The sequence below is a fragment of the Myotis davidii genome, unplaced genomic scaffold, assembly GCF_000327345.1.
Source record: "Myotis davidii unplaced genomic scaffold, ASM32734v1 scaffold925, whole genome shotgun sequence".
Classification (NCBI taxonomy): domain Eukaryota; kingdom Metazoa; phylum Chordata; class Mammalia; order Chiroptera; family Vespertilionidae; genus Myotis; species Myotis davidii.
In genome coordinates, this window is record NW_006296531.1 from 358,418 (window position 1) to 385,649 (window position 27,232).

General features: G+C 54.4%; 3 protein-coding genes across 9 annotated transcripts; 2 read left to right on the top strand and 1 right to left on the bottom strand.

Annotated features, from left to right (window-relative positions):
• Window positions 1-15: 15 nt before the first annotated feature.
• CAMTA2 (calmodulin binding transcription activator 2) lies at window positions 16-16,139 on the top strand. 6 transcript variants are annotated; one of them, XM_006771890.2, is made up of 23 exons: window positions 16-101; window positions 734-827; window positions 1,000-1,103; window positions 2,263-2,330; window positions 2,413-2,548; window positions 3,115-3,201; window positions 3,453-3,606; window positions 3,928-4,062; window positions 4,684-5,624; window positions 6,265-6,391; window positions 7,874-8,008; window positions 10,226-10,341; window positions 10,966-11,150; window positions 11,627-11,705; window positions 11,869-12,091; window positions 12,325-12,623; window positions 13,654-13,850; window positions 14,066-14,249; window positions 14,455-14,526; window positions 14,621-14,641; window positions 14,806-14,975; window positions 15,149-15,223; window positions 15,324-16,139. In XM_006771890.2, the coding sequence occupies exons 2-23, from the start codon at window positions 797-799 to the stop codon at window positions 15,385-15,387; spliced, it is 3,603 nt and encodes a 1,200-aa protein (XP_006771953.1). In that variant the 5' UTR covers window positions 16-101; window positions 734-796; the 3' UTR covers window positions 15,388-16,139. The 6 variants fall into 6 exon arrangements, with proteins under 6 accessions (XP_006771953.1, XP_006771948.1, XP_006771950.1 ...); XM_006771885.2 differs by lacking the exon at window positions 16-101 and having other exon boundaries at window positions 164-827; XM_006771887.1 differs by lacking the exon at window positions 16-101 and having other exon boundaries at window positions 164-827; window positions 3,130-3,201.
• A 66-nt stretch (window positions 16,140-16,205) lies between these two features.
• Window positions 16,206-20,432, top strand: SPAG7 (sperm associated antigen 7). The gene is made up of 7 exons (XM_006771891.2): window positions 16,206-16,422; window positions 18,855-18,922; window positions 19,148-19,236; window positions 19,378-19,462; window positions 19,575-19,664; window positions 19,756-19,912; window positions 20,004-20,432. The coding sequence occupies exons 1-7, from the start codon at window positions 16,338-16,340 to the stop codon at window positions 20,111-20,113; spliced, it is 684 nt and encodes a 227-aa protein (XP_006771954.1). The 5' UTR covers window positions 16,206-16,337; the 3' UTR covers window positions 20,114-20,432.
• Window positions 20,433-21,182: 750 nt separating this feature from the next.
• ENO3 (enolase 3 (beta, muscle)) lies at window positions 21,183-27,226 on the bottom strand. Of its 2 annotated transcripts, none has more exons than XM_006771894.2 (12): window positions 27,167-27,226; window positions 25,910-25,996; window positions 25,544-25,639; window positions 25,309-25,367; window positions 25,079-25,148; window positions 24,708-24,841; window positions 23,338-23,560; window positions 23,033-23,230; window positions 22,625-22,826; window positions 21,639-21,747; window positions 21,420-21,478; window positions 21,183-21,333 (listed from the first exon to the last, which is right to left on the bottom strand). In XM_006771894.2, the coding sequence occupies exons 1-12, from the start codon at window positions 27,180-27,182 to the stop codon at window positions 21,264-21,266; spliced, it is 1,323 nt and encodes a 440-aa protein (XP_006771957.1). In that variant the 5' UTR covers window positions 27,183-27,226; the 3' UTR covers window positions 21,183-21,263. The 2 variants fall into 2 exon arrangements, with proteins under 2 accessions (XP_006771957.1, XP_006771956.1); XM_006771893.2 differs by lacking the exon at window positions 27,167-27,226 and adding an exon at window positions 26,602-26,704.
• Window positions 27,227-27,232: the final 6 nt, after the last annotated feature.

Below are 27,232 nucleotides of genomic sequence, written 5' to 3' on the forward strand. Positions count from 1 at the left end.
CCTCGGACACCTGGCAGAGCGGCGCCGACCGCCTCCTCCAGCTCCATCTGTCCCCCCGGGCGGGTGGGGCTCGGGCTGGAGCCGAGTGTAGATGGTGTGGGGTACGCTGGGGGCCCGGAAGCAGAGGCGTTTGCGGAGGGTGGGAGAGAGGTGGGTTAGGGGTGGAGAGGGCTGTCCTGAGGGTGGGAAGCTGGGTCCTGGGGGAATATCCCAGATTGTCCTAGGCCTTGACCGTCCTGGACCAGAGAGAGGGGTTAGGGTCGGTTGTCAGATGTCTTTCCTCTTGGAAAATCAAATAGAGAAGGGACTCAGGGTGTGTCTTCTAAGGCCTCGCTCTCCATTGGACTTAGCTCTCCTGCCCAGCGCCCAACCCCCAGCATCCAGGCTCTCTTTTGCCAAACCATTCTCCAAGGACCGGATGCCCTGAGTCCCAGTCCCCGGGACGGGACCGAGCCTACCCTGCAGGGCGCCCGCCCCGCCAGCGCCTCCCCTCCCCCACCCACCCGTCTCTTCCTGATTACTCCTCTGTCGTGGCTCCCCACTCACGTTGGTTCCTGGCACCAGGTCCGGGTTCTCGCCCTCCCCCATGCCCTGGCCCTCCTCTCCCATCAGAGCCTATCCCCTTCCTTCCTCTCTTCCTCTTCTTTCCCATGGCCCAGTCTGTACTGCCTCTCCCACCTCATCCTGGGGAAGGGTGAGGGCTCCTGCCATGACCTGTTCTCTCTTTTCCCAGCACAGACTCCCCCTCCCCCCGGCCCCTCTGGCCAGGGGTGACCTTGCCCCTGGAGCCCTCACCATGAGTACCAAGGACACCACCGAGGTTGCTGGTGAGTCCACAATCCAGGTTCCCACTTTGGACACAACCTTCCTCTCTCCCTGCCCTGTGGTGCGTGTAGTCCTTGGATTCCCTGCTCTCCTTGTTTCAGTCCCCGCAGTGCCCTGGATTCAGCCCTTTGCCCACGGTCAGCACCCTAAGCCCTCCTTTCTCGTTCCCTCTAGAGAACAGCCACCACCTGAAGATCTTTCTCCCCAAGAAGCTGTTGGAGTGTCTTCCTCGATGTCCACTGCTGCCTCCAGAGCGGCTGCGGTGGAATACAAATGAGGTTTCCTAGGGAGCGTGGGGGCTCAGAGCGTAGAAGGTCTGGGGAGAGTGAATGAGGGTCTCCCTGTGTCTGTCCACGCTCCCACGTGCAGAGTGTGGGGGTCACCGGGGAGGTATAAAGACCTGCATCTTGTGGGAACTCACTTCTTGGCATATCCACCTGAGTAAAAATAATAGCTACCACCTTTACAGCATTTCTTACAAACCGGGCACTGTGTTAAGCACTTGACCTCCATTATCTCCTTCGGCAGCTCTGATGATGCTATCTATAGAGCAAGACTGTTATCCCCCTGGTATAGATGAGGAAATGACTTATCTGACTCGCTCCAGAGCGCCTGCTTTTAACCACCACTTATGCTTGCTCCTTCTGGAGGGCATGTCCCGTGTTACACACCTTCTGTTCTCCCTACACCCAGTGCTTTCTATGTACTTGGTGGTTGATCATTATCGATTTGATTATTTGACAAGAAAAGGACTGTCAGTCAAAAGGGGTGTGTGTGTGTGTGTGTGTTATTAGTGCTAGAGAGGTCAGCAGCGCTTCATGGAGGTCTGGGAAGGGATTTGTCTAGAGGATGGCTAGGAGTTCCAGACTTAAAGAGATGTGTACATGGCACTTCAGGGTGCCATGAGGTTGTACAGTGCTAACACTGAGGATACTGCTGCTCAGCTCAAGTTCAGGGAAGAACCAATGGTTCGTTCTGGCAGGAATGTAGGTGCAAATGGGTAAACAGTGTGAGCGTAGGAGCGATGGTTTGATCCCTGGTCAGGGAGAGCCTTGGAGTCAGGCTGAAGAATCTGGAATTCCTGGTGATGTCAAACGATTGAAGTTTTCTGAGTCAGGAAGTGGCACAAACGTGGAATTTGGAGAGGAAGATAATGATGAACAAAGAATGATGAAGGGCTTGGGTCTGGCCCCAAGATAAAAGCCCCAGTTGGCAGGGAGGGAAGGAGTCAGGCTGATGGAATTCCAGAGGTTAGACTTTTGTTTGCGATGGAACCTGAGATGCTTAGAAGGGCAGTGAGCCTTGCTGGGTCAGATAGCTGGCAGCATCCTCCACTAGCTGCCAGAACTCAGTGGAGAGGGACTCTGAGGGGTGGCCAGGAGGCCCGTCTGAGACTGTATGCAGGGGACACCCACCTGGGTACCTCCTCTTCTACAGGAGATTGCATCCTACTTGATCACCTTTGAGAAGCATGAGGAGTGGCTATCCTGTGCCCCAAAGACAAGGTGAGAAAGTTTGTGAAGGTGGCGAGTAGCAAGGGTCCTGGGTTCAGTTCACAGAGCTCAAGGCCAACCCTATCCTCTTCAGGCCTCAGAATGGCTCCATTATCCTCTACAACCGCAAGAAGGTGAAATACCGGAAGGATGGTTACCTCTGGAAGAAGCGGAAGGATGGGAAGACCACCCGAGAGGACCACATGAAGCTGAAGGTCCAGGGCATGGAGGTAAGCAAGGCATCCAGCTCATCTGCCTTGGCCCACCCTTCTCAACCCTTAGCTGGATTCCAGCCCTGTCAGGACTTGGCACCATTGTCTGCCTCACCACCCGCCCTTCTCACTCGCTTTGCATCAGCTGGCTGATAGCTTAGCCCACCCTCCACACCCATTTCCTTCCATGTCCCAGCTCTGCAGGCCTTAGGTTATGCCTCCCCTGGAGGACACCAATGCCCAGTCCCCTCACCTCACTTGTATTTCCCTCAGGGGTCCAAGTATTGAACCCCTAAGCACAGATTTATCTTCCCCAAATCATTGCTCCTCATCTCAGTTGTGTTCTTGCCCTGCCCTCCGATTTCTAGATAGTTCTATATCTCAAATCTGATCCTCATTGTAAAGCCCCATTATTCCCTTCTCCTGCCTCTCATCCATGATTTGGGGTGCTGGGATTTTAAAGGTGTGGGGAAGAGGTGGGGTGGGTAAGGGTTGAAGAGGAACTGGTGGAAAGATTGGGATTCCTGCAAAGGGACTGAACAGAGGAAGAGTTGGGGAGCAGACTAGCCCTCCCCCCACCCCAGCCTGTCTCCTGGCAGTGTCTCTATGGCTGCTACGTTCACTCTTCCATCGTCCCCACATTCCATCGGCGCTGCTACTGGCTGCTCCAGGTAAGGATGGAAGCGCTCAGGGAGACACACTCTTCCTGGCTCTTTGAGGGAGATGGGGTCTGGAAGGGTGCAGTGAAGGATGACTAGTTCTGAGTGGGTACAGGAGCCTGGGAGATAGGGAGTTTGGGATGGAGAGACCCAGAACTTGGGGATGGAGCTGGGGGATGCCTGGGGGAAAAGTGAAGACTAGGAAGCTGAGCCCTTGGATCTCAGGACCCCATCGTGCGCTGTGTGTACCCTTGTGCCCGCAGAACCCTGACATCGTCCTTGTGCACTACCTGAACGTCCCAGCCCTGGAGGATTGTGGAAAGGGCTGCAGCCCCATCTTTTGTTCCATCAGCAGTGACCGTCGAGAGTGGCTCAAGTGGTCCCGGGAGGAGCTGTTGGGACAGCTGAAGCCCATGTGTAAGGCAGCAGGGCTAGGACAGTGCTCCCAGGGGAGAGTGGAAACAGGGGCCTCCCGGAGGCACCAGGAGCCCTGTGGGGTGACCATGTCCCTCTAATCCCGAGGGTGCTTTCCTGCGGGGGTGCTAGGCCTCCTGGTGAGTTCTACAGTGGAGAAGGGACAGCTGGGAACTACAAATGCAAGCAGTCTTGGGGCTGCTGGCCTCCTTGCACCTGGCCAGAAGTCTTGGAGCATCTCAGGTGCTTGAAAGAGCGAGCTGTCAAGGTGCTCTGGGGACTTTTGTGGGCGTCCCATAGAACTTCCCCCCAACTCTCCTCTAGTTCATGGCATCAAGTGGAGCTGTGGGAACGGGACAGAGGAATTCTCTGTAGAGCAGCTGGTGCAGCAGATCCTGGACACCCACCCGACCAAGCCTGCACCACGAACCCATGCCTGTCTCTGCAGTGGGGGCCTTGGTTAGTGACCCCCGACTTTGGAGCTCTCTTCCTGTCTAGTCACACTGCACTTAAGCCAGGGGGTTATCTGTCTTGCTGGGATTTGCATGCCTTCCCATCTGGGTGCACCCTGACCCCGGCTCCTTTTACTTGAGTCTTGGCAGCCCCGCTTTTTATCTGCCTTCTACCATTAGCAACTCCTTCCACCCCAGCACTACCACTTGGACCCAACCTTAGCTTTACTGCTAAGTGGTACCCCTTTGGCTCTGTTCTTTTGTCCTTTTTTTTAATGCTTTTACCTATTTTTCTCACCTTTCCTCCAAGCCCTCAGTCCCCCCACTCCCCCATGCTCCTTCAGTCCTGTTTAACATGGGGAAGGAGGAGTGTTTCTGCTTCCCCCCAGTGGCCATAATCAGTATTACATCTCTGGTGTATAGCGGAGTCCCAGGAACTACATGGTGTGGGGAAAGGTGGGGGTGGGTAAGGGTTGAAGAGGAACTTGTGGGGAGATTGGGATTCCTGCAAAGGGACTGCACAGAGGAAGAGTTGGGGAGCAGACTAGTCCTACCCCCAACCCAGCCTGGGAGTGATGGAGAAAGATGTGTCATATCCCTTCTCTCCTCCCTACCTCTTCCATTCCAGGTTCCGGGAGCCTTACACACAAATGCAGCAGCACAAAACACCGCATCATCTCTCCCAAAGTGGAGCCCCGAGCTTTAACCCTGACCTCTATCCCCCATCCCCATCCCCCTGAGCCCCCTCCACTGATAGCCCCACTTCCCTCAGAGCTCCCCAAGGCACATACCTCCCCATCTTCTTCCTCCTCTTCCTCCTCTTCCTCGGGCTTTGCAGAACCCCTAGAGATCAGACCTAGCCCTCCCACCTCTCGAGGGGGTTCGTCGAGGGGAGGCACTGCTATCCTCCTTCTGACTGGACTGGAGCAGCGTACTGGGGGCTTGACGCCCACCAGGCACTTAGCTCCCCAGGCTGATCCTCACCCTCCCATGAGCTTGGCAGTGGTCGTGGGCTCTGAGCCCTCTGCCCCACCAGCTCCTCCCAGCCCTGCCTTTGACCCTGATCGTTTTCTCAACAGCCCCCAGAGGGGCCAGACATATGGAGGGGGGCAGGGGGTAAGCCCAGACTTCCCGGAGGCAGAGGCTGCCCATACCCCCTGTCCTGCCCTAGAGCCTGCTGCTGCCCTGGAGCCCCAGGCGGCTGCTCGGGGTCCCCACACACAGTCAGTAGGAGGTGGGAGGAGAGGAAACTGCTTCTTCATTCAAGATGATGACAGTGGAGAGGAGCTTAAGGTCCAGGGGCCTGCCCCACCCGTACCTTCACCCCCTCCTTCACCACCCCCCTCCCCTGCCTCCTCGGAGCCATCAGGCAGGGTAGGAAGAGGGGAGGCCTTGTTTGGAGGAGCTAGTGGGGCCAGTGAGCTGGAGCCGTTCAGTCTTTCATCATTCCCAGACCTTATGGGAGAACTCATCAGCGACGAAGCTCCAAGCATCCCTGCCTCCAACCCCCAGCTCTCACCTGCTCTTAGCACCATCACAGACTTCTCCCCAGAGTGGTCCTACCCAGAGGTGAGTCTCTCCCATCCCTGTCCCCTCTTACCCCCTGGTATGGGGCCTAGTTACCATGGCTGCTTAGTTCCCCTTCCAACCTTTGTTTTTCCACAGAGTGTGGCTTCTTTCCTGTTTCTGTAGTCCTTCTGACTCACCCTTCTCCCTCCCTTCCCCTTCCACGGGGTTGTAGGAGTCCCCAAGTGCCCAGGGGACTTCATTCCCTTGGCGACTTTCACAGCGAGGGAATTGGGGCAACTTAGTGCGGAGAAAACATAGTCGGGATATGATTGCAGACTTTGGGAAGCTAGAGACTGTCTTCATTAGTAGAGAAGTTCTGCTTTATGCTGCCCTAGTGAGGGAAAGGAGGACCTGCAGTTGGGGCCTAAAAAGGAACTTCCTCCTGATGACAGCTATCTGCAAATGAGTCGGTGGCCTTGGGTGAGGCTAGCAAACTCGGGTGGAGGGCAGGGATGTTGGGGAGGAGGGACAGGCTAGCTGACCTGACCCCAGTGGGTCCTGTCCAGTCCCTGTACCACCAAGCTTTAGCACAGGGCCTGCCACATAGAGAGACTCTCTGAGAGTCTACATGAATGAATAAGTGAGTGAATGAATACCCAGCAGAGCTCTAGCCACATGGCCTTCTGACTTCTGTCTGCAGGGTGGGGTCAAGGTGCTCATCACGGGCCCGTGGACGGAGGCCTCCGAGCATTACTCCTGTGTCTTTGACCACATCGCAGTGCCCGCGTCACTTGTCCAGCCTGGTGTCTTACGCTGCTACTGTCCTGGTATGGGGATGGGGACTAGTTGGGGAAGGGACTAACTAATGGCATTTAGGACTTCTGGAAGCACTGGGGACAAATGTGTTGAGTTGTTCCTGAGAGCACAAAGCCCTCATTCAGTCTTTTTTTTTTTTTTTAAATGAAAACATTTTTATTTTTTATTTTTTTAAAAGTTTTCTTACTTTTTCTTTTTTTTCCCCTCTTTTATTGCTTAAAGTATTACAAAGGGTATTACATATGTGTCCATTTTTTCCCCCCGCCCTAGACAGTCCCCTAGCTTCCCCTATCCCCCAGTGTCTTATGTCCATTTGTTATGGTTATATGCAGGCATACAAGTCCTTTGGTTGATCTCTTACCTCATTCAGTCTTGAGGCTGAGTCCCACGGTCCCCCAGCAGGCAAATGAGTCTGGACTTAGGTGTCAGAAGGTCTGGGTTCTGGCCTGAGAAATCTACTCCTTACTGGACTAGTGACCTTAGATACGTCTGCCCTTTTCTTGGGTCCTTGGCCTCCCCTCCTGTAAGGTCAGGTATTTGACCCAAGGAGTCTCTAATGTCTGTTCCAGCCTTAAAGCCAGAGTCTAGCTCTTGGAAGAATGAAAAGGGAGAGATGTTGGTCTCCTCCAACCAATCTTGAGACTGAAGGACATTGGCTTCCATCTAATACAGTAAATGTTAGCCACATGTGCCTATTGCAATCAATTAAAATTAAGTAAAATTTAAAATTTAGTTCCTCAGTCGCACTAACCACATTTTGAGTGCTCAGTAGCCACCTGGCTGGTGCTACCCTATTGAGCAGGGCAGATAAGCATTTCCATCATCGAGGAACGTTTTGTTGGACGGTGCTAGTCTAGACGTCACTGCCAGGGCAACCTCCAGTGTCTGCCCTTTTGCCACCAACCTTGCCCCTTACCCTGCACTCAACAGTCAGCCTTACTGTGGGACCCCAAAGGCTCATCAGGGACATGGTGACAGCTCTGTTGTCGGTGCGTGTTCTCCCCATCTCAACAGCCCTGTTCAGTGGTGCACAGATGGTGCATCAGGGACCAGGGCCTGATGGCTTCCTTTTCAAGGCTATAGGTGGGGCGTCGCTCTCACTAGACACCATTGGTGAGCAGCTGGCTCTCCTTCCTCCCATCTTAGTAACAGGGTCATGACGTCTGGACACTGATTCTGGGAGACCAAGGGGTTTCTATGCCATCAAATTATTTATAAGTATAGGTGTCTCTTGACCCTCAGCTTCCGGGCCTTGGTGCTGAGTAACAAACATCCTTAACTACAGGGTCTAGAGTCCGTAGCAGGTACCGAGTTCTCACATGAATGGAATCCCTTCCCAGTTAGTGCCAAGGCCACCGAAGCCAGCAGCCTCTTGGCCCACAGCAGGGAAGCTGGGAAGCTCAATATGAAATGACCAGCTGTGGCTCTAACACAGAGGGCCAGAGAGGGAGCTGCGGGGAGAGAGCCCTCCTCACTGACCTTGCCCTCCCCAGCCCATGAGGTAGGGCTGGTGTCTTTGCAGGTGGCCGGGCGGGAGGGACCCCTTTCTGCTTCTGTGCTGTTTGAGTATCGAGCCCGCCGATTCCTGTCACTGCCCAGTACTCAGCTGGACTGGTTGTCACTAGATGGTAAGTAGCTAGCCCCCTGATCCCAAGTGTCGGGCCCCACAACTTTGGAGCACGACACTCCTGGGTCCCCTCAGCACTCAGGTGGCCACCACCTAGCCCACATTTACCAGTCTTTTCTCAACTCCTGCGTCACTGGTCGTTTCTAAATGCAGCAGCAAACTTCCCTTCCCTCCTCTTCCCTGTGCATCTTGGAGCCATGTTTGTCTCAGTTCTTGCCCGTTCTTCTCCATCCCAAAGGATGGGATCTAGGCAAGCGAGGCCAAGAGGCGGGAGCAGGGACAGGGTCTAGATCAGTGATGGCAAACCTATGACACGCGTGTCAGAGGTGACACGCAAACTCATTTTTCTGGTTGATTTTTCTTTGTTAAATGGCATTTTAATATATAAAATAAATATCAAAAATATGTCTTTGTTTTACTATGGTTGCAAATATCAAAAAATTTCTATATGTGACACGGCACCAGAGTTAAATTAAGATTTTTCAAAATGCTGACACGCCGAGCTCAAAAGGTTCGCCATCACTGGTCTAGAGCAATATATAGGACGTGCAAGTGTGTACATGTATATAGACATGTATTGTTTTCCTCTCCATAAAGATAGGTATTTATCATAGGAAATTATAGAAAAGCACAAACTACAAATGAAAACTGCCGATATTACTACTCAGTAATATCTACCACTTTAATAGCATCCTGTACTTTCTCATACAAACACACTTTCTTATACAAACACAGACATGCATACATGCATGCGTATGTGTGTATTTATTTTTTAAGTATATTTTTATTGATTTCAGAGAGGGACGGAGAGAAACATCAATGATGAGAATCATTGATTGGCTGCCTCCTGCATGCCCCACAGTGAGGATCGACCCTGCAATCTAGGCATGTGCCCTGACTGGGAATCGAACCATGACCTCCTGCTTCATAGGTCGATGCTCAACCACTGAGCTGTGCTGGCTGGGCAGTGTGTATTTATTTAAATCCAGCACTGGCTTTGAGAAATTGTTTCTCTCTGCTCCTGCTTCTTTCTCAGGGTGTGTGCTTCTCGGTCTTCTCCTCTGGGTGTCTCTGTTGTTGCCTCTGGGTGTCTCAGTTCTGCTGTCACCCTGTGGTGTCTCTCTCCAGGCTCGTCCTGGCTCACCCCCCTCAGAGCTGCCCCTTCAGGGGGCTGTGTGTGGGCTGCCCGCAGCCTACCGTGGGATCTTGCCAGGTCTCCCAGGCCTGTTCTGTCTGTCCTGCTGTGACTGCCCCTTGCCTTCCTTTCCTGTCCCTGTTCTACCATCTCTCCTCCCTCTTTCATTTCTCCTTGGACCAGGGTCTTAACTTGTCCCCCTTCTTCTCTTCCTTGTTGCTTGCTTGGTACAGTCCCCAGCTTTCCTTCGTCCTCTCTCTCCTCTCTTCACCTTGTTTATCCTTTCTGCTCTTTCTCCTCCCTGTTATACAAAGGTCTCTGCTCATCCTTCTCCACCTTCCTCCCCACCATCACTTCTGTGCCTCAGCCCCTTCTGCCTAGCATCTCAGAACATCCCTGACCTCCAGCCTGTTTCTCGATGCTTGTTTTTCCATGGCTCTGATCCCCTCCCGCCCCTCCTCCTTGTCCTTGTGTGATCTCAAGAGGGGACAGATATAGCTTGGGATGTGTGTGTGCGCGTGTGTATTTGTGCATGGGGTGAGGGGAGGAGGAGGAATGGATGGCTATCCATCTCTGTCATGTTCCCTCCCCACCATCCTCTTTGTGGACAGCTGTGGGGGGCCAGGAGGAAGGGGCGGTGCTTTTCAAATCACAGTTCCTGAGCTCTTTGGGACTGTGAGTAACAGAGAGCAGGGACCCTGGAGTCCTTCGGCCCCAGCATGGGGGACAGAGGTAGTGTCTGGGGCAGGCGCGGACAGTGTTTCACCTAGGGGAAGGCTGAGGGAGTGTGTGTGACCTGGAGCAGTTCGGGGCTGGATACTGTGTGGGAATTCCTCCTGTCTCTGTGCCTTGAAGGACACCGTTGTGGTTCTGGATTCTGGTCCTGGGTGGATGAGTAGGGTTAAGGGCCCTAGCTTAAGGACTGAATTTCAAAGGTGGGTGGGTAAAGGGGCTGTTGTTTTGGAGGAGAAGAAAGAATATGATTCATTGTCTTTACCTCCCAGATCCTGGGATAGGTCTAGTTCTGTGTTAAGGGCATCACCTAGACCCTGCCGTAAGCTTCCCACACCCTTTCCCCCTCAGACAACCAGTTCCGGATGTCCATACTGGAGCGGCTGGAGCAGATGGAGAAGCGGATGGCAGAGATCGCAGCAGCTGGGCAAGCACCTTGCCAGGGTCCCGACGGGCCTCCAATGCAGGTACTTCCATGAGGGAGCCTGGTGGATGGAGGGAGGGTCTTCCTGCAGAAAATGGCTCTGGTGTGTGACTTCTCACTCCCCCGTCCCCAGCCCCCCGGCCAGCCCTCCTCCCTAATCCCTGACGTCACCTGCTCCCACCCCCGCCCTATGGCAAGAGTGGCTATTCTGGGCACCTCTTGGCATGGCAGGCTTCAGACTATTTCTGGGCTGAAGAAGGGTGGAGGTGAAGGAGAGGGTGGGGGAGGGGACCGGGAGGTTGGGGTTCAGTGCTCTGGGAGTCCTGCGTGTCTGAAGGAAGAAGACTGGCAGAGTACTCTGGGTTCTGAGAAGCATCTGTGGATATGTCACTAACCTGAGCTGACATGAAGGCACAACATGGGCCGGGGTGTGTGAGATCTGGCTGTCAGAGGGTCTGCAGGAAGTTGGCTATGGGAGGAGGGGACATCCAGGAACTTGAACTGGGAGAACTGACAGGCCATCAGAGGTCTGTGTGGTGGGAACCTGGAGTGAGAAGTGTCGGAGGGGCAGTTAGAAGCTGAGAGGCCAGGTGTGGGATGGCCAAGGCCATCTCAAGCCAGAGGACCTGCAATACACACAACCTACATAAGGTTGTGTGTATTGCAGGATGAAGGCCAGGGGCCCGGGTTCGAGGCACGGGTAGTGGTCTTGGTAGAGAGCATGATCCCACGCTCCACCTGGAGGGGTCCTGAACGTCTGGCCCACGGAAGCCCCTTCCGGGGCATGAGCCTTCTGCACCTGGCCGCTGCCCAGGGCTATGCCCGCCTCATTGAGACCCTCAGCCAGTGGCGGTGAGCAGGGGCAGCAGGGCGGGGACTGGGCAACCACTGGAACAGAAGTGTCGGGACTGAAGCCCTGCTGACAGGGGGCTGGAGTCACTGGGAAGGAAGAGGGGCTGGAAGGTTTGTGTTGGGAGGAATTTTAATATCCCCTGAGTTACAACACTGACTTCTTGACCGCCTTACATTTAGTTATTTTTCCATCACCATTTATTCTCTCTGTGCCCTCTTCCACGGCCACCCCCCAATCCCGCAATCACCACACTGTTGTTCATGTCACAAGTTCCCTTTTTCTTTCCTTTTTGTTCAATCCCTCCACCCTCTCCCAACACCCCCCCCCCATCACATTTATTACTTTCTGATTGCCTCATCCCACTGACTGTAGCGCTTCTAGACAGCTGGCTTCCCAGTCCCTTCAGTTCCCTTGTCCCCACTTTGCCCACTTTTCCCCTAACTGGGCTCTGCTGTCCCTTCCCCAAACCCTCCAGAAGTGTGGAGACCGGAAGCTTGGACTTAGAGCAGGAGGTTGACCCGCTCAACGTGGATCATTTCTCTTGCACGCCTCTGGTGAGGGTGCTGGGGTCCCGAGTGCATGTGGGGCGTCGGGAGAGGGGAAGGGAGGGCCTGCAGGAGTGGGGAGGACAGGGGACTGAAGATGCGCCACCAGGAAAAGGGCCTCGGCCTCACCTCTGCCTGTCTCCCCTCCTGTCCTTGCCCTGCCCCTCCTTAGATGTGGGCGTGTGCCCTGGGACACCTGGAGGCCGCTGTGCTCCTTTTCCGTTGGAATCGGCGGGCGCTGAGCATCCCCGACTCTCTGGGCCGCCTGCCCCTGTCTGTGGCTCACTCCCGGGGCCACGTGCGCCTTGCCCGCTGCCTTGAGGAACTGCAGAGACAGGAAGCTTCAGCCGAGCCCCCACTTGCCCTGTCGCCACCCTCCTCCAGTCCAGACACGGGTGAGGGTTACCCCTCATCTTTTTAAGAGGGGGATGTGGGGGAGACAATAGGCCAGGGGAGCTGAAGTGTGGGGGACAGAAAGTGTGAGAAGAGGGAAATCGAGGAGGAGGCAGGGAAGGGGAGATCCTACTAGCAAGGACAGACAGGGAGACAGAGCAAAGACGGGGCAGGTAGGCGACTCTAGGATGGCAGATGGCCCCTGCTGCCCTCACCATCTCCCCTTACCTTCCAGGTCTGAGCAGTGTCTCCTCGCCCTCAGAGCTGTCCGATGGCACTTTTTCTGTCACATCAGCCTATTCTAGTGCCCCAGATGGAAGTCCTCCCCCCGCTCCTCTGCCAGCCTCTGAGATTATGGAGATGGCCCCAGGCCAGCTCTCCTCTGGTGCCCCAGAGGCCCCCCTACTCCTCATGGACTATGAAGCCACCAACCCCAAAGGGCCCCCACCCTCACCACCTCCTCTCCCACCAGCCCTGGATGCAGGGGCTGCTCCAGAGGAAGCTTACAGCCCACCGGCTGTGGACGTGATCCCGGTACTGCTTGTGTGATGGAATTATGAGGGCCAGAAAGCGGGTGCAGGGGTTGGGGGAGGCCGACTAGTTCATGAAACAGACTGAGTCCTGCTTCAGTTTGGGAAGGAGCAGCTATTGGCCCTCATTTTTGGATAAGCAAGGTAATCCTCTGCTTAACTTCTGTCAGAGCTTCACTCAGAGTCATGAGGCATCAGAGCTTACAAATTCTGGGGAATATCTTCAGTTAGAGCTGGATTGTAGGGGGTGCCTGTTGACCCATGAAGAGACAAGCTTCTTGGGGAACCAGAGAGAGAGAGGGAAATTGGGAGGGTTGTGGAAGAGAGAGCTTGGCAAGATGGAGGTATCTGGCAATGACTTTTGGAGAGGAGGAAGCTTATACATAGTAAAAGCTAAGAAACTCTTCTGGGATAAATGACAGAGTAAATCTTTAGGTATAGCAGCAAGAACCGGAGGACATGCCTGCTTTAGAGAGGCTGATGGGTTAGAGAGGTCAGGGTAGCACTGTAAGTACAAAAACCTGGAGACTTCCACAAGGTAGGCTGTGTTACATGTGGCCAGCAGGAAGTGCTGCAGGCTGCAGGACTGGAGCAAAAGCAAGGCTGAAGCCATTCAGTAGGGTCATGTGGTTGGTTGAGCTGGTTCTTAGAGAGCTGAAGGGGGGTGGGGTGGCAGGCATGGCCAAACCTGGGGGTAGGATGTGCTTGCATGGGCCAGACCTGGGTGGGACAGTAAGCAGTCAGCCTGGAAGACTAAATCCTTCATTGCTCAGCTTGAATCTCCATTTGGAGTATGTCCTCCCTGTCCTGTGTTCTCCACAACGTCTCAACACAGGTGGAGACCCAGTAAGTACAAATGAATGAATCTGGAACAGTGGCTGAGAAAGGTGGGGTGAGAAAGGACAGCAATCCCTGAGGCCTCACCCGATGGGAGAGAAGGAACAAGACAGGAAGGGGACCGAGGCAACAGCTGTGTCAGGGCAGGAACATCTGTCACTGGGGACCCCCAAGGCTCACCCCGCTTCTCCATCCAGGTGGACATGATCTCACTGGCCAAGCAAATCATCGAAGCCACACCAGAGCGGATTAAACGAGAGGGCTTTGTGGGGCTGCCTGAGGCTGGAGCCTCAATGCGGGAGCGGACAGGGGCCCTGGGGCTCAGCGAGACCATGTCCTGGCTGGCCAGCTACCTGGAGAATGTGGACCATTTCCCCAGCGCCGCCCCTCCCAGGTGACCAGCTTAGGACAAAGCCTCCAGATTCTTGTTTAAGGGAAGATGGCAAGGGGAAGGCAGCTTCCCCATAGCCAGAGGCCCTCGGGCCTTTGAGGGCATTGAAGCTGGCTGAGCTCTGAAGCCATGTTCTCCAGGCTCCGTTGCTGGGGCTGTCCCTGGGCAGAAGAGGGACTTCACATGCCCCGTGACTTGTCCTCTCCCTGTCCCTGCAGCGAACCGTCTTTTGAGCGGGGACGCCTGGCGGTCCCTCCAGCACCTTCCTGGGCAGAGTTTCTCTCTGCATCTGCCAGTGGCAAGATGGAGAGTGATTTTGCCCTGCTCACATTGTCGGATCATGAGCAGCGGGAACTGTACGAAGCAGCCCGAGTCATCCAGACGGCCTTCCGAAAGTACAAGGTCAGGAGGCTGGGAGGTCTCAGGGAAAGAATTACACAATCTTTGAGTCAGGGGAGACTGCGGACTCCCAGGACTTTGGGAGGGAGAGCAGTCATCCAAAGTGGCCTTGGGCTGAAGGCCAGGGGACCTCAGGGAAGTTGGAAGGACAGATCACAGGCCTATTAGGTGGGCCTTTAGGTGCTGAGACTTCCTGCTTTCCCCTTAGGGCCGGTGGCTGAAGGAGCAGCAGGAGGTAGCAGCAGCTGTGATCCAGCGCTGTTACCGGAAGTACAAACAGGTGAGTCCCTGCTCTCTCTAAGGCATCACCAACCACTCCCACCCAGAGCATCCAGAATGCTGCTGGAACCCTGACTCCCTTCTCTCTCCACAAGCTGACCTGGATGGCACTTAAGGTATTAGGCATGAGATCCGGGTGTGAGGTTGTCTGTGGTGATTCAGGCCTTTCCACGAGCGTGTGGATCAGAGAAAGAGACCTGCACCAGCTGAACTTGGGGTGACCCTCAGGGGTTTGGTTTCTGTCCCTCCAATTCAGCCCGCCTCTCCTCCCCACTCCTAGTTTGCTCTCTATAAGAAGATGACGCAGGCGGCCATCCTGATCCAGAGCAAGTTCCGAAGCTACTACGAACAGAAGCGGTTTCAGCAGAGCCGCCGGGCAGCTGTGCTCATCCAGCAGCACTACCGCTCCTACCGCCGCCGGCCCACGGGCAGCCTGCCGCCCCGCAGCAAGTAGGGGTCCAGCCCCCAGCCCTCTGCCTGCCACTGCATCCATGCCCATAGCCTCCCAACTCCCAGCTCATCGTCCTGCCCCCCCAGTCCTTCCTTGCTAGGGTCCCAAAGGGCGGAGGACGGGATGCCTGAGTGTTGTGTGAGTTTTCCTCATCTTTTCTTCCTTTTGCCAGAAGCTCCTTTCTCACCAAAAAACAGGACCAGGCAGCCCGGAAAATCATGAGATTCCTGCGGCGCTGCCGACACAGGTACCCATTTTTTCTCCTGCAGGATTTTGCTCAGCCACCTCCATCACCCACCTCCCCTGATCTGCTGATCTCATCTGACTCCTTCCTTGTTTCTTTGCAGGATGAGGGAACTGAAGCAGAACCAGGAGCTGGAAGGGCTGCCCCAACCTGGACTGGCCACCTGACCTCTCCCCACTCTGAGGCCGCTCCTGGCAGTCTTAAGGGAGAGGGCTCTCGCGGGGAGGAGCCCCCTGTCGGCAGCTTTCCTCGTCACTTTGTTTGGAGATCTTCCTAGGTCTCTACTCTCCCCCCTCTCCGAAGTGCTGAACTCCCTCTCCTACCCCCAGCTCCTTTTCCCTCCGGGTCGTGCCCCCTCTTTTGGTCCCCGGCTCCAGAAGACCCACGCCCCGCATACCTGCATCTTCAGCTGTGACCTCCGGAGCCCCGCCTGCCCCTTCTCCACAGCTCCCCCCTTGCCTGCACCCGCTCACCCCTTTCCCGAATTGCCTTATTTATTTGTTCGAAGCGTCTCTGAATGTATCGGCCTGGCCCCACCTCTGCCTTCGCTGCGCTCGCCCCTCGTGTTTCAGGGCTGACCGTGCCCCCACCCGACTCCGCATGTTCGCGTCCGTTTCCTCCCTTTCTGGCCCCGTCTTCCCCCCGTCACTCCAACTCTGGCCACCAACCTCGGGGCCACAGGGGAGACTGTATATAGGAACACGTTGCGGAGTCCCACCCCATCCCCTGATGGGAGGGGGTTTGTAAATATGTAACATACAGAGTTTAGTGAAGAATCTATTTAAGGCGCCCGGGGAGGGCTGCACGGCCGGGCTTGTGGTTCCCAGGCGCTGTGGGGGGCCTCCGCCGGCCCCACGAGCACTTTCTACTTGTGCATGGGCTCAGTTTCTAAGAAATGCCATTAAACATCGCTGCACCAGACCGCCTCCGACTTCTGTCTAAGGGGGAGGGGAGGGCCGGGGCGGGGCTTCGGCAGGGGAGGCTGCCGCGCGCCAGGCCAGTTCAGTGCCTGGGCGGGACCGGTGTGAGGTTTTCCACCTCCGACGTGTTTCCGGCCTTTTAAAGGCATTTCGCCCTTCCCTTTAAGACGCACCGCCCCGTCTCTGTCACTCCCAAGATGGCGGACCTACTGGGCTCCATCCTGAGCTCCATGGAAAAGCCACCCAGCCTCAGTGACCAGGAGACTCGGCGCAGGGCCCGAGGTGAGGATCCCAAATTCACATCTGCTTTTCTTCATTCGGTTCTCAGGACCGCATTCTTCCTCCTTTAGACGGTGCCGCCTCTTCCACCTTGAAAACCCCCTCAAAGGCCCCTTCATAGGCCCCCCAGAATCCCTACAAGGTCTGCTGACCCGCCCGCTGTTCGTAGCGGACGGTGATTGGCTACCCGAAGCCTAGTGCCAGTTTCCTGCCTCTTTCCTGGCCTCGCAGTCCTTGTTTTCTATTCGCCAAGAGGCCCGCCTGTCCGCTGCTGGCGTGCTCTGATTGGTAGATTGCCTCCGACCCCACCCAACTTGGTGCTTCTTGGCCCGTCTTCGGGTCGCAGGAGGGCGTGTTCGGCCACTCAGCCCCTCCCAACTCCGGAGTGTCCCGACCCATTCCCATTCCGATTGGGTCCAGGACACGCCCATCTGCAATCCTTTCACCTCTATTGGCCATCTTAAAGGCCTGCCTATTAAAGGCCTTCCTCTGGCCCACCCACCCACCTCAAGCACCTCCAATTGGTTGATGGGTCCTTTCAGTGCCCTTATGCCCCTCCTACTTGACTTAACCTCTTTCCTACCCCTGCCCATCTGTAGCCTTACTTTCCGCAGTTCTCCGAGCGGGCGGTGATGTTGATTGGAGAGAAGAAAATGCCTCAGTCGGTCCGATTGGCTGTAGGCACTTGGGTTCTCTGAGTGACTTCCCTGTAGGCGGGCTCCTGAGTTCGCCCGCCAGCGTAGGGCGCGGTCGGCCTGGCGTGCAGCCGTCCCCTGGGTTGCTCGTGCTGCGGCGTGTGAAGGAGTCAGACAGAAGTGCCTTGGGGAGGACCCAGCCCCCAACCCTGCGAGACCACAGACTAGCCCCGGCCCGGCCTCCGGCTTCCCACCCGCCCTAGGGGCCAGGGCAGGCCGGATGCCTCCAGTGAGCTCAAGTGCTGCTTAATAGCGAAATATCTATTATTTACTGAACGGTTGCTAGGAGCCAGGGTACCCTCCGAAGCCCACAGTCTGAAGCATTGATGAAATGCACGTTGATTAAATGATCACATAGAAGTTTAATTATCAATTTAATAAGTACTCTGAGAGAAAAATAGTTGAGAGCGACCACCGAGGGGTCCTTAACCTAGTCTGTGGTGACCTGGGATCTGAAGTGAAGGAGAGGTGATTCAGTAAGAGAGGGGGAGCGAAGTGTTACAGGCAGATGCGTATTTGGAAGCTCTGAGGAAGGAGGGAACATAATGGACCTGGCAGATGGGATTATTTCATGCTCGCCATGACTAGGTGCAGCAGCAGCAGCTGGCAGATTAGGAAGCCAAAGTTGAGTTTAGTCACTTACCTGAGGTCACAAGGTTAATAAGTGACAGGGTTTTGAATCCAGGTGTGGCTTTTAAGCCTATGACCTTAACCATCATCATTTGCCATCTCAGATACAGAGAGAACTCAAACCAGTTGTGGAACACTCAGTGGCCACTAGTTGTCAGAGCCCTTGATGTCAAACAGATGAGAGCTCCTAAGCTGTCAGGGGCCACAGAGAATAACTGGGTAGGAGGTGAGCAGGGTCCCTGGCTCCTAGAGCTTCTAGGATGGTAGGGGAGACAAACAGTTAACTATATTGGTGCTCAGCACATGCTGTAGTGGATGTCTGAGCCGAATGTGTGGGCCCCAGAGGAAGAAGTGAGTAACCCTGACTCATGGCAAATCTCAGAGTCTGCAAGAGGAGGAAAAGCATTTCACGCAGAAGGAACAACATGTGCAAAGGCAAGGAGTGGTTAGGAAAATGGGAAGAGGTCAGTGCAGCTAGAGCTATTTGGATGCTGTGGAAGAAATGGGCCTTAAGGATATAAAGGATTTAAAATGACAGAGGAGAGGAGAGGGGACATTAAGATGTAAGGATGGGAAGTTCCTCTACAGTTGACTTTGAACACCTACACTCTCCAAGGAGAAGGGTGTCAGATGAGTCATTTCGGCTTCATCCTGTCTGTAGAAGTGAGAAGTTTCGAGGGGCGGGGTTTACAAAATAAAGGTAGGAAGTTAAATAATTTCCCCTTTCCGATGTAGACAATGAGATGATAAACTCTTTAAGGCCAGGGCTTAGTCTGGTCTCCTTACCTCCGCAGGTGCCTTATATTGTGGGTATGAAATGTCTGTGACTCGGTTTCCCCTGTGAGATTGGGAAGTGAGGGGAAGCATGATTCTAATCTTTGCTACTCCTCCTCTGAGCTCTTGAAGGGCAAAGCTATGTCTTACAGAGCTTGGTGCTCCAGGGCCTAGGACAGTGCCAGGTTTAAACATCGATAAATGCTTGGTGAATAAACAGCAGCCCTCCCTTCCCAGCCTGAGACCTCCCAGTGGACACCAGACCTCCCCTGAAGCCTTACAACCGCCCCACCCATGCGTCTGCCCTGGCCTCATGCTGTCATTTCTCACCCCCAGAGCAGGCTGCCCGCCTGAAGAAACTACAGGAGCAAGAGAAACAACAGAAAGTGGAGTTTCGTAAAAGGGTGAGAACAACTGGAGAGATCAGGGCAGCCTCAGGAAGGATTTCCAATAAGTTAGAATTAGAACTCGGTGATTCTGAAAATGCCTCAGGAGGCGTGAAGCCTGGAAGCCAATGGCATGGAGGCCGGGTTAGGTGTGGGAGGCAAAGGCCCGTAGGCCCAGCTGGGAAGAGGGAGATTGGGGCAGAGCCATCGTCTCATCTCTTCTCCCCCTTTCCCTCTCCCAAGATGGAGAAAGAGGTGTCCGATTTCATCCAAGACAGTGAGCAGATCAAGAAAAAGTTTCAGCCGATGAACAAGATAGAGAGAAGCATACTGTGAGTGTCTCGGCTGGGGAGGCAGGAAACGGATGGCCAGGGCGGCATGAAAGGTCCAGTGGGGAAATCCACAAGAGGAGGGTGCGAGGCCCCCTCATGGCTCTACACACTCTCTCCTCTCTGTCCCCCCTCCCTTTGCAGACACGACGTGGTGGAAGTGGCTGGCCTGACATCCTTCTCCTTCGGGGAAGATGATGAATGTCGCTATGTCATGATCTTCAAAAAGGTAAAAGGCCTGAGTTCCCCACTCTCACCCTTTCAGCCTTTGCCCCCCTGGGGAAGAGAAATGAGATGAAACATGTCTATGGAGCCTTGACGCCATCATCCCTCTTCCCCAGGAGTTTGCACCCTCAGATGAAGAGCTGGACTCCTACCGTCGTGGGGAGGAGTGGGACCCCCAGAAGGCTGAGGAGAAACGGAAGCTGAAGGTGAGTTCTGCCTGGCAGTCCCTGGAGCCCACCACCTGGGAGGGGTTTGGGTCAGGTCCCTGAGCACCAGTGCTCCACTTCTGCACCCTAGGAGCTGGCCCAGCGGCAGGAGGAGGAGGCAGCTCAGCAGGGACCTGTGGTAGTGAGCCCCACCAGTGACTACAAGGACAAGTACAGCCACCTCATCGGCAAGGGGGCAGCCAAGGATGCAGCCCATATGCTACAGGCCAACAAGACCTATGGCTGTGGTGAGGCCACAGTGGGGGCTGGGGAGGGTAGGAGAGGGAAGGCTAAGGCACAGGGATCCTAGGCCCTCCCCACCCTTTCCTCTGCCCCTAGTGCCCGTGGCCAACAAGAGGGACACACGCTCCATTGAAGAGGCCATGAATGAGATCCGAGCCAAGAAGCGTCTGCGGCAGAGTGGGGAAGAGTTGCCACCTACCTCCTAGGCACCCCAGCTCTCTGGGACGGGGTAGGGAGGGACAGGCTGCTGCTATTAAAACCCATTCTGGAGCCCCACCTCTGAACCACCTGCTAACGGCCATCACTTAGGCTGGAGGAAGCAGGTGTTTGATTTGTCACTCTTAGTTTGGATATGTATATGGTTGTGTGTGTGTGTGTGTGTGTGTGTGTGTGTGTGTGTGTATGCGTGCGCACGAGAGTGAATGCACAGGTGGGTATTTAATCTGTATTATTCTGTTCTCCTTGGAACTTTCTTCCCCATGGGGTTGGGGTTACTTTACATTCAATAAACACTGTTTGAACCAATGTCTTGGTTTGTTTAAACAGGTTAAGAGGTGGGTCCTGGAGAGGAAGAGAAGTGATTTTAGCTTGAGCAGGATAAAACTGTTGTTTGTGTAAGCCAAAGATAACCAAATATTGGCACTTTCATAAGAGAGAGTATTTTAAGAGCACAATTGCTAGGGCCAGATGGCCTAGTTTTGGATCCTGGCTCTGCCAGTTACTGTTACGTTGGATGGGGTATTTGACTTTCTTGTGCCTCAGTTTCCTTACCCATAAAATGGGGATAATGATGGTAACTATCTGAAAGGACTGTTTCAAAGATTACACAAGTCAATATATGTCAGATACTTAGAGCAGTTGCAGATCTTTGAGCTCCACAGAAGTGGTAGCTGCTCTGGTTTTCACGGTCATCTCACAAAGCACCTGACTTCGACACCACACACTCTGCAGACTGTACTCCAACTTACTGGCAGATCTGATCCAGCTTCCCCTCATGGTGATGTCAGACCCCCAGTCCCCCCCTTCTTCTGGTTCTAGTTCCATGTTCTGTCAGTGCTTCCAGCTTCATTTCACATGTGGCACCTGCTTCCCCCAGCTCCTTCACAATGTGAACTTTGTTGTCCTAGATTCAGCCCAACTTCCTCAATGACTAGTCCCTCACTTCCTCTTTGTCACAGCAGGTGATACATCTATTCTCTCTTTCCTGCCCCATCTCCTGACTTTTCCAGTCCAGAGACAGCATTCCTCCCTCCCACAAAGGAGCACACCACTGTCTTGGTTGGCATCAGTGTTTATTTCAGGGAGAAGGATTTGAAGGCCTCCATCTATCCTGTGGGTCCTGCGGCCCCCAGCTTGTCACTTGGCCTTTGGATTGCGGAACTTGCGTCCAGCAAAGATAGCCTTGTCCCCAAGTGCCTCCTCAATCCTAGAAGGTAGACCAAGTCAGAACTGCACCCTTCTAGCCCAAGAGCCCTCAGCTTCCCACACCCAGACCCACCGCACCCACTGTACCTCATGAGCTGGTTGTATTTGGCCAGACGCTCTGAGCGGCAGGGGGCACCAGTCTTGATCTGAGGAGGGAAGAAAGATTCCAAGGGTTGCATGAGGCTAGAGAGGAGGGAGTGGGCCTGGCCCTGAGGAAGTAGCCTGTGGTGCCATTCAACTCAGGGGCAGGAGGCCAGGGATCCCAAGAAAACTTGTTCTAAGATGACAGAGGGGAGCCATGAGTACCTGTCCTGTGCAGAGCCCCACCACGAGGTCAGCAATGAATGTGTCTTCAGTCTCCCCAGAGCGGTGGCTCACCATCACTCCCCAGCCATTAGACTGAGCCAGTTTGCAGCTGTGTAGAGAGGATAATCCATAAGGCCTAACAGGACCTCCAGTGAGAAAGCCAGGGCTGGATGGGGCTTCTCTGTTTTGGGGAACAGGCACTTGTGGGGAGGGTAATGACTAAAGTTATTCGTAAACTAGAAGAAAAGGGGGGATTCCTGATGTTGAACTTGGTTCCTGAGATGCTGGTAGAAAGAAGGGCAGAGTCTTGGAGAAAAGAATGGTATGGGGTGGAGGTGGGGATAGCAGGTCACAATGGCAAAGCTCTTGGGGCCAGGCCAAGAGTTAGTCAAAGCCTTGCCCAGTTGGTGTGGCTCCGTGGTTGAGTGTTGACCTATGAACCAGGAGGTCATGGTTCAATTCCCAGAGGGGCATATGCCCGGGTTGTGTCCTAGATCCCCAATGGGGGGTGTGCAGGAGGCAGCCGATCAATGATTCTCTCATCACTGATGTTTCTATCTCTTCCTTTCCCTTCCTCTCTGCAATCCATGAAAAAATATGTATTTTTAAAAGTTAGCCCTAACTGGTTTGGCTCAGTGGCTAGAGTGTCAGCCTGCGGACTGAAGGGTCCCAGGTTCAATTCTGGTCAAGGGCATGTACCTTGGTTGTGGGCACATCCCCAGTAGGGGGTGTGCAGGAGGCAGCTGATCGATGTTTCTCTCTCATCGATGTTTCTAACTCTCTATCCCTCTCCCTTCCTCTCTGTAAAAAATCAATAAAATATATTTAAAAAAAAAAGTCAAAGCCTTGAGGTCAGTCAAGAGAGTGGGGTGGGTCAGGAGCCAGGGGAAAGGTAGACTTGGAGTTTGAGGGCAGGACTGTAGCTGGAGGAGGCAGAATTGGGGTGGAGGGAGGCTACGGTGCACCCAGGGCCAGGAGGCACTCACGCCTGGATGGATTCGGTCACCGAGCCAATCTGGTTGACCTTCAGCAGCAAGCAGTTGCAAGCCTTCTTCTCCACGGCCTGGGCAATCCTCTTGGGATTGGTGACTGTGAGGTCATCTCCTACAATCTGTATGTCCACCCCCGAGAGGAACGAGGTCCAAGTGGCCCAGTCATCCTGGTCAAAGGGGTCTTCAATGGAGACCACTGGCAGGAGATGGGGCAGAGTCAGGTTAAAGGTCTGAGGGCTTCATGAAGGGGGTGACAGGTCAGAAGAATTTGGATGGAGATTGCAATGGTGCTAAGGATTGAAGGACTGAGTTGGCAATGGAGGCTCTGAAGTCAGTGTGTTGGGCAGTTACCAGGTACTCAGGCAGGTGCACTGAACACCTGGGAGGGGCAGGGTGTCTCACCAGGATAGTTCTTAATGAAGCTCTTGTACAGCTCCCCTAGCTTCTCTCCTGTGATGTGCCGTGCGGGGTCATCGGGTGACTTGAAGTCAAGATCGTACTTCCCATTGCGATAGAACTCAGATGCCGCCACATCCATACCAATTACCACCTTGTCTGGGTAGCCGGCTGCCTGGATGGCCGTCTTCAGCAGCTCCAGGGCTGCGAGAAGGACGAGAGAAGACCTGAGGCTCCTGGACACCCTGTCTCCACAGCCCCCTCCTCTGTGAGGACCCAGGTGTTCTGCCCTTCAGGGTGCTCACACTGACCCTCATTGTTCTCCAGGATGTTGGGGGCAAAGCCGCCCTCATCACCCACGTTGGTGGCGTCCTTCCCATACTTGGCCTTGATGACCCCCTTGAGGTGGTGGTAGACCTCCGCACCAATGCGCATGGCTTCCTTGAAGGAGCTGGCTCCCACGGGCAGAATCATGAACTCCTGCATGGCCAGCTTGTTTCCAGCATGGGAGCCCCCATTGATCACATTGAAGGCCTGAGAGGAGGAGTGGGTGTTCAGACCTGGGCGAGGGTATGAGGGATCAAGAAGAGCCGGGGAGGAGGGGTCGAGGTGGAATCTTGGCTTCCCTACTTACTAGCTGAGTGACCTAAGGTGAGTAATTTTACTCCTCAGAGCCTCTTTCCTCATTTCTCTCATGGGAATACCACCTGCTTCCCTGTAGGATCTTATGCTGAAAATCAGAGAAAGTGAATGTAAAGCTCCTAGCATGTGCCTGTACACAGCAGTAACTGATATGGCACTTACTACAGGCCAGGCACTGCTCTAAGTGATTCACATACATTCTATTAGCTCATTTCATTCTCTAAACAACCCTATGAACTAGGTACTATTATTATCCCCCCCCAAATCTGCAAGTGAGAAAACTGAGGCATACAGAAGTTAAATAACTTGCCTAAGATCACACAGCTAACACACAGGCAAAGCCAAGATTCGAACCCAGCAGTTTATCTCCACAGCTCATGTTCTTATACAATCTGCTTAGTAACAATACACTCTGCAGTGTATTGGGGTTACTTTACCCCTAAAAATTATTTTACCTTTTTTTAAAAAAAAGAGCTTTTGCCGAAGCCGGTTTGGCTCAGTGGATAGAGCGTCATCCTGCGGACTGAAAGGTCCCGGGTTCGATCCCGGTCAAGGGCATGTGCCTTGGTTGCGGGCAAGAGCTTTTATGGTATGAAGTTGTTCATAGTTCAGGCTTTGTCTATAACATTTTTATTGACATTAAATTCAAAGGGTTTCCATAAAGAGGAAATCTGAGCTTACAAGGATTAAAGAAGATACAAAGAAATGCTAAGATCCTTGCCATAAAGAAGCTCTCTATCTGATTTGGGGGTTGGGGTAGAAAGCAAAATAAGAAGCTGCAGTTATTGAGCCTCAGATTGGAATGTGAAGGAACTGGGTTACCTGAGGGGGAAGAAGCAGAGAGGTTTAAGGGAAGGTTTGGATTGTGGGAGAGAAGGGAGGGGGAGGGGGGCTGGACTGAGCAGGAGAGGTTCCATTTCAGGAAATTGTTTCTTTGGAGCTGGGTCTGGAAGGTGAACACTCCAGGGGCTGCTTATACATTTTTTGCTGGATGAGGCAACTCTGTCACTGTGGGATCTGGGGGGGCATCTGCACTCACAGGCACGGGGAGGACCAGGTCCGGGTTCCCAGCAAGATCTGCAATATGTCGGTAGAGCGGGACCCCCTTCTCGGCTGCTCCAGCTTTGCACACAGCTAGCGACACTCCCAGGATGGCATTGGCTCCAAATTTGGCTGGAGGAAGCAAGCACAAAGAACGGGTGAGAGCTTCTCCCCCAGTGTTCGGGGTCATCTCAAAGGGAACTTGTCAGCTTCACACTGTGTCCACAGCCATCAGGAAACGCCTGAGGAATGAATAAAAGTCCATCCAGCTACGATGTGCCCCGCAATGTGGGACACAGTAATAATCCTAGCCAGACATGAGCCCCACGGTCTCTCCCCCTCTATCCCACATCCCATCCCTTCACTCACATTTATTCTCAGTCCCATCCAGCTCAATCATAAACTTGTCAATTTTTTCTTGATCCACGACGCTTAGTTTCTGGAAGAGCAGGTTTGAGGAGGGGAGAGCAGAAGTCAGATTTCTAAAGAGCCACAGCATGTGCAGAAGGAAGAAGTGCAGGTATTTGGAGAGACGAACCATTGGCCCCTCCCAGGCAGGGGGTGGTGGGGGGTAGGAGAAATAAGCTCTCCCCACTTGCCTTTTCCAGCAGAGCAGGACCCAGAGTCTTGTTAATGTGTTCCACAGCCTTCAAGACGCCTAGAGGCCAGAGGAGGGGGTTCAGATCTCTGATCCAATCAGGTCTCTTCCCGTGGACCCCAGCTCCTCAAGAACTTTGGGTTCCAGGCCTTTACTCCAGCAGATATTGGGGAGAGGGGGTGTCCACGTCCTCAAACCACCCCTCACAGGCTCTTCAAGTGTTGGTCTTTCCTCACCTTTGCCCAGGTAGCGAGATTTGTCTCCATCTCTTAGCTCCAGAGCTTCATAGATACCTGTGGAAGCTCCGCTGGGCACAGCTGCTCGGAATCGGCCTGGGGTGAGAGGAATTGGAAGATCACAGACAGGCCCATCCACCCCCCAAAGGGCCAGGGCCTCCTCTCTGAGCCTAGGGTGGAGGCCATGCAGACAGCAGACAGACTAGGGCTTCACCCAGCAGGGGAGCCAGGTTGGAAGAGGAAGGCCTGGGAAGAGCTCTGTGGAAGGGGATCTCAGAGAAAGGTGAGGATGTGGGACAGCTGGGGGATAAAGACCAGATGGCGTCAGGGTCTTCCAAGGCAAACCAAGTCCCGGGCCTGTGTTACCTTTGGCTGTGTACAGGTCCACCTCTACAGTGGGATTGCCCCTGGAATCCAGGATTTCCCGGGCAAGGATTTTCTGCATGGCCATGGCTGCAGGACAAGGGGTTGAGTGTGGACAGTTGATCCCTTTAGGAACCCCAAATCCTGTGCCCTTTAAGAGTCTTCCCCACCCCAAGAAGGCAGGTGCTGGAGCTAAAAATATCCCACAAAAAGGTCACAGACCAAAGAGGCAGGCACAGCCCCCTCCCCCACTCAGAACAGCTCCTATTCCACCCTCCACCAGACGCAAGAATCCAGGGGCCTCTCCTTTACAGCTCCAGCGAGTCTGATTCCACCACTCCCTGAACCCCTTTACCGCAAAGTCAAGCAATCTGTTCTCCATGGCTTCCTAGCCATCAGATCTTCTGTCATTATTCTGTTTGTTTCCCCACCTGCTCTTCAGTCTTCAGATCCTAGGGGGGCCCACATCCTCCGCCTGGCTGTAGCCCTAGCTACCCTTCTCCGTCTCTCTGCCTGCCTCTCTTCACATCCTCATTTCCCTACCCATGGCTACCCATCCTGCTTGCTCCAACTCCTCCAGTCTTTTGTAAGCACCCCCAGTCCCAGGAGGGGAAAAAAGCTGACATTTCCTTCAAGCCAGCACCACCCTCACCCTTTACCACTTCCACCCCCTGGGGCTGAAAGATTCACCAGACCTGAATGTCTTGGCTGGGGCTTGGGGTGAGCTCCGGGTCTAGGTGGCAGCTGGGACAGTGTCAGCTCACCCCCTCTCAGGCTGGGCATTTATCCCCAGCCACCCTGTCCCCCAGCCAGCCCCGCCTCTCTCCCTCTCTATCCTCCCCCTCCGCACCCGGCTGGCAGCCAAGTGCCCACTACAGCCTAAGGCCCCCTTCCCAAAGGTCAATAACTACCCCTCCTTTCTCTCTGTTCCCCAGTAAAATGTCCCTACTTTTAATTCTAGCGCTGGGAAGGAGCTTCCGAAGGGGGGCAGGGGGGTCTTCCCCTCCCCAGGACTATATTCCCCTTTTGCAAAGGTTAAAGGGGAACTAGTGCCATTTAGGAAAGGCCAGGAGTAACCTGAGCCCCGCAGGGCTGGGGAGGGGGCCTGGGAGAGGGGCTGCCGGATGGGCATCCACACATGCCGAGCGCACGTGGCCGGCAGGGGCTGCCGCTGCCCTCGGTGGGGGGAGGAACCGGGGCTCTGGGCCAGCTGTGGAGTCTAAAACGGAAACCCCCATTCGGAAGGCGAGAGGGTCTCACCTCTTAGGGCCCTCATCGCGGCCTCTGCCCGCAAGCAAGGAAGGCGGGGGAGCGGGAGGGGAGACG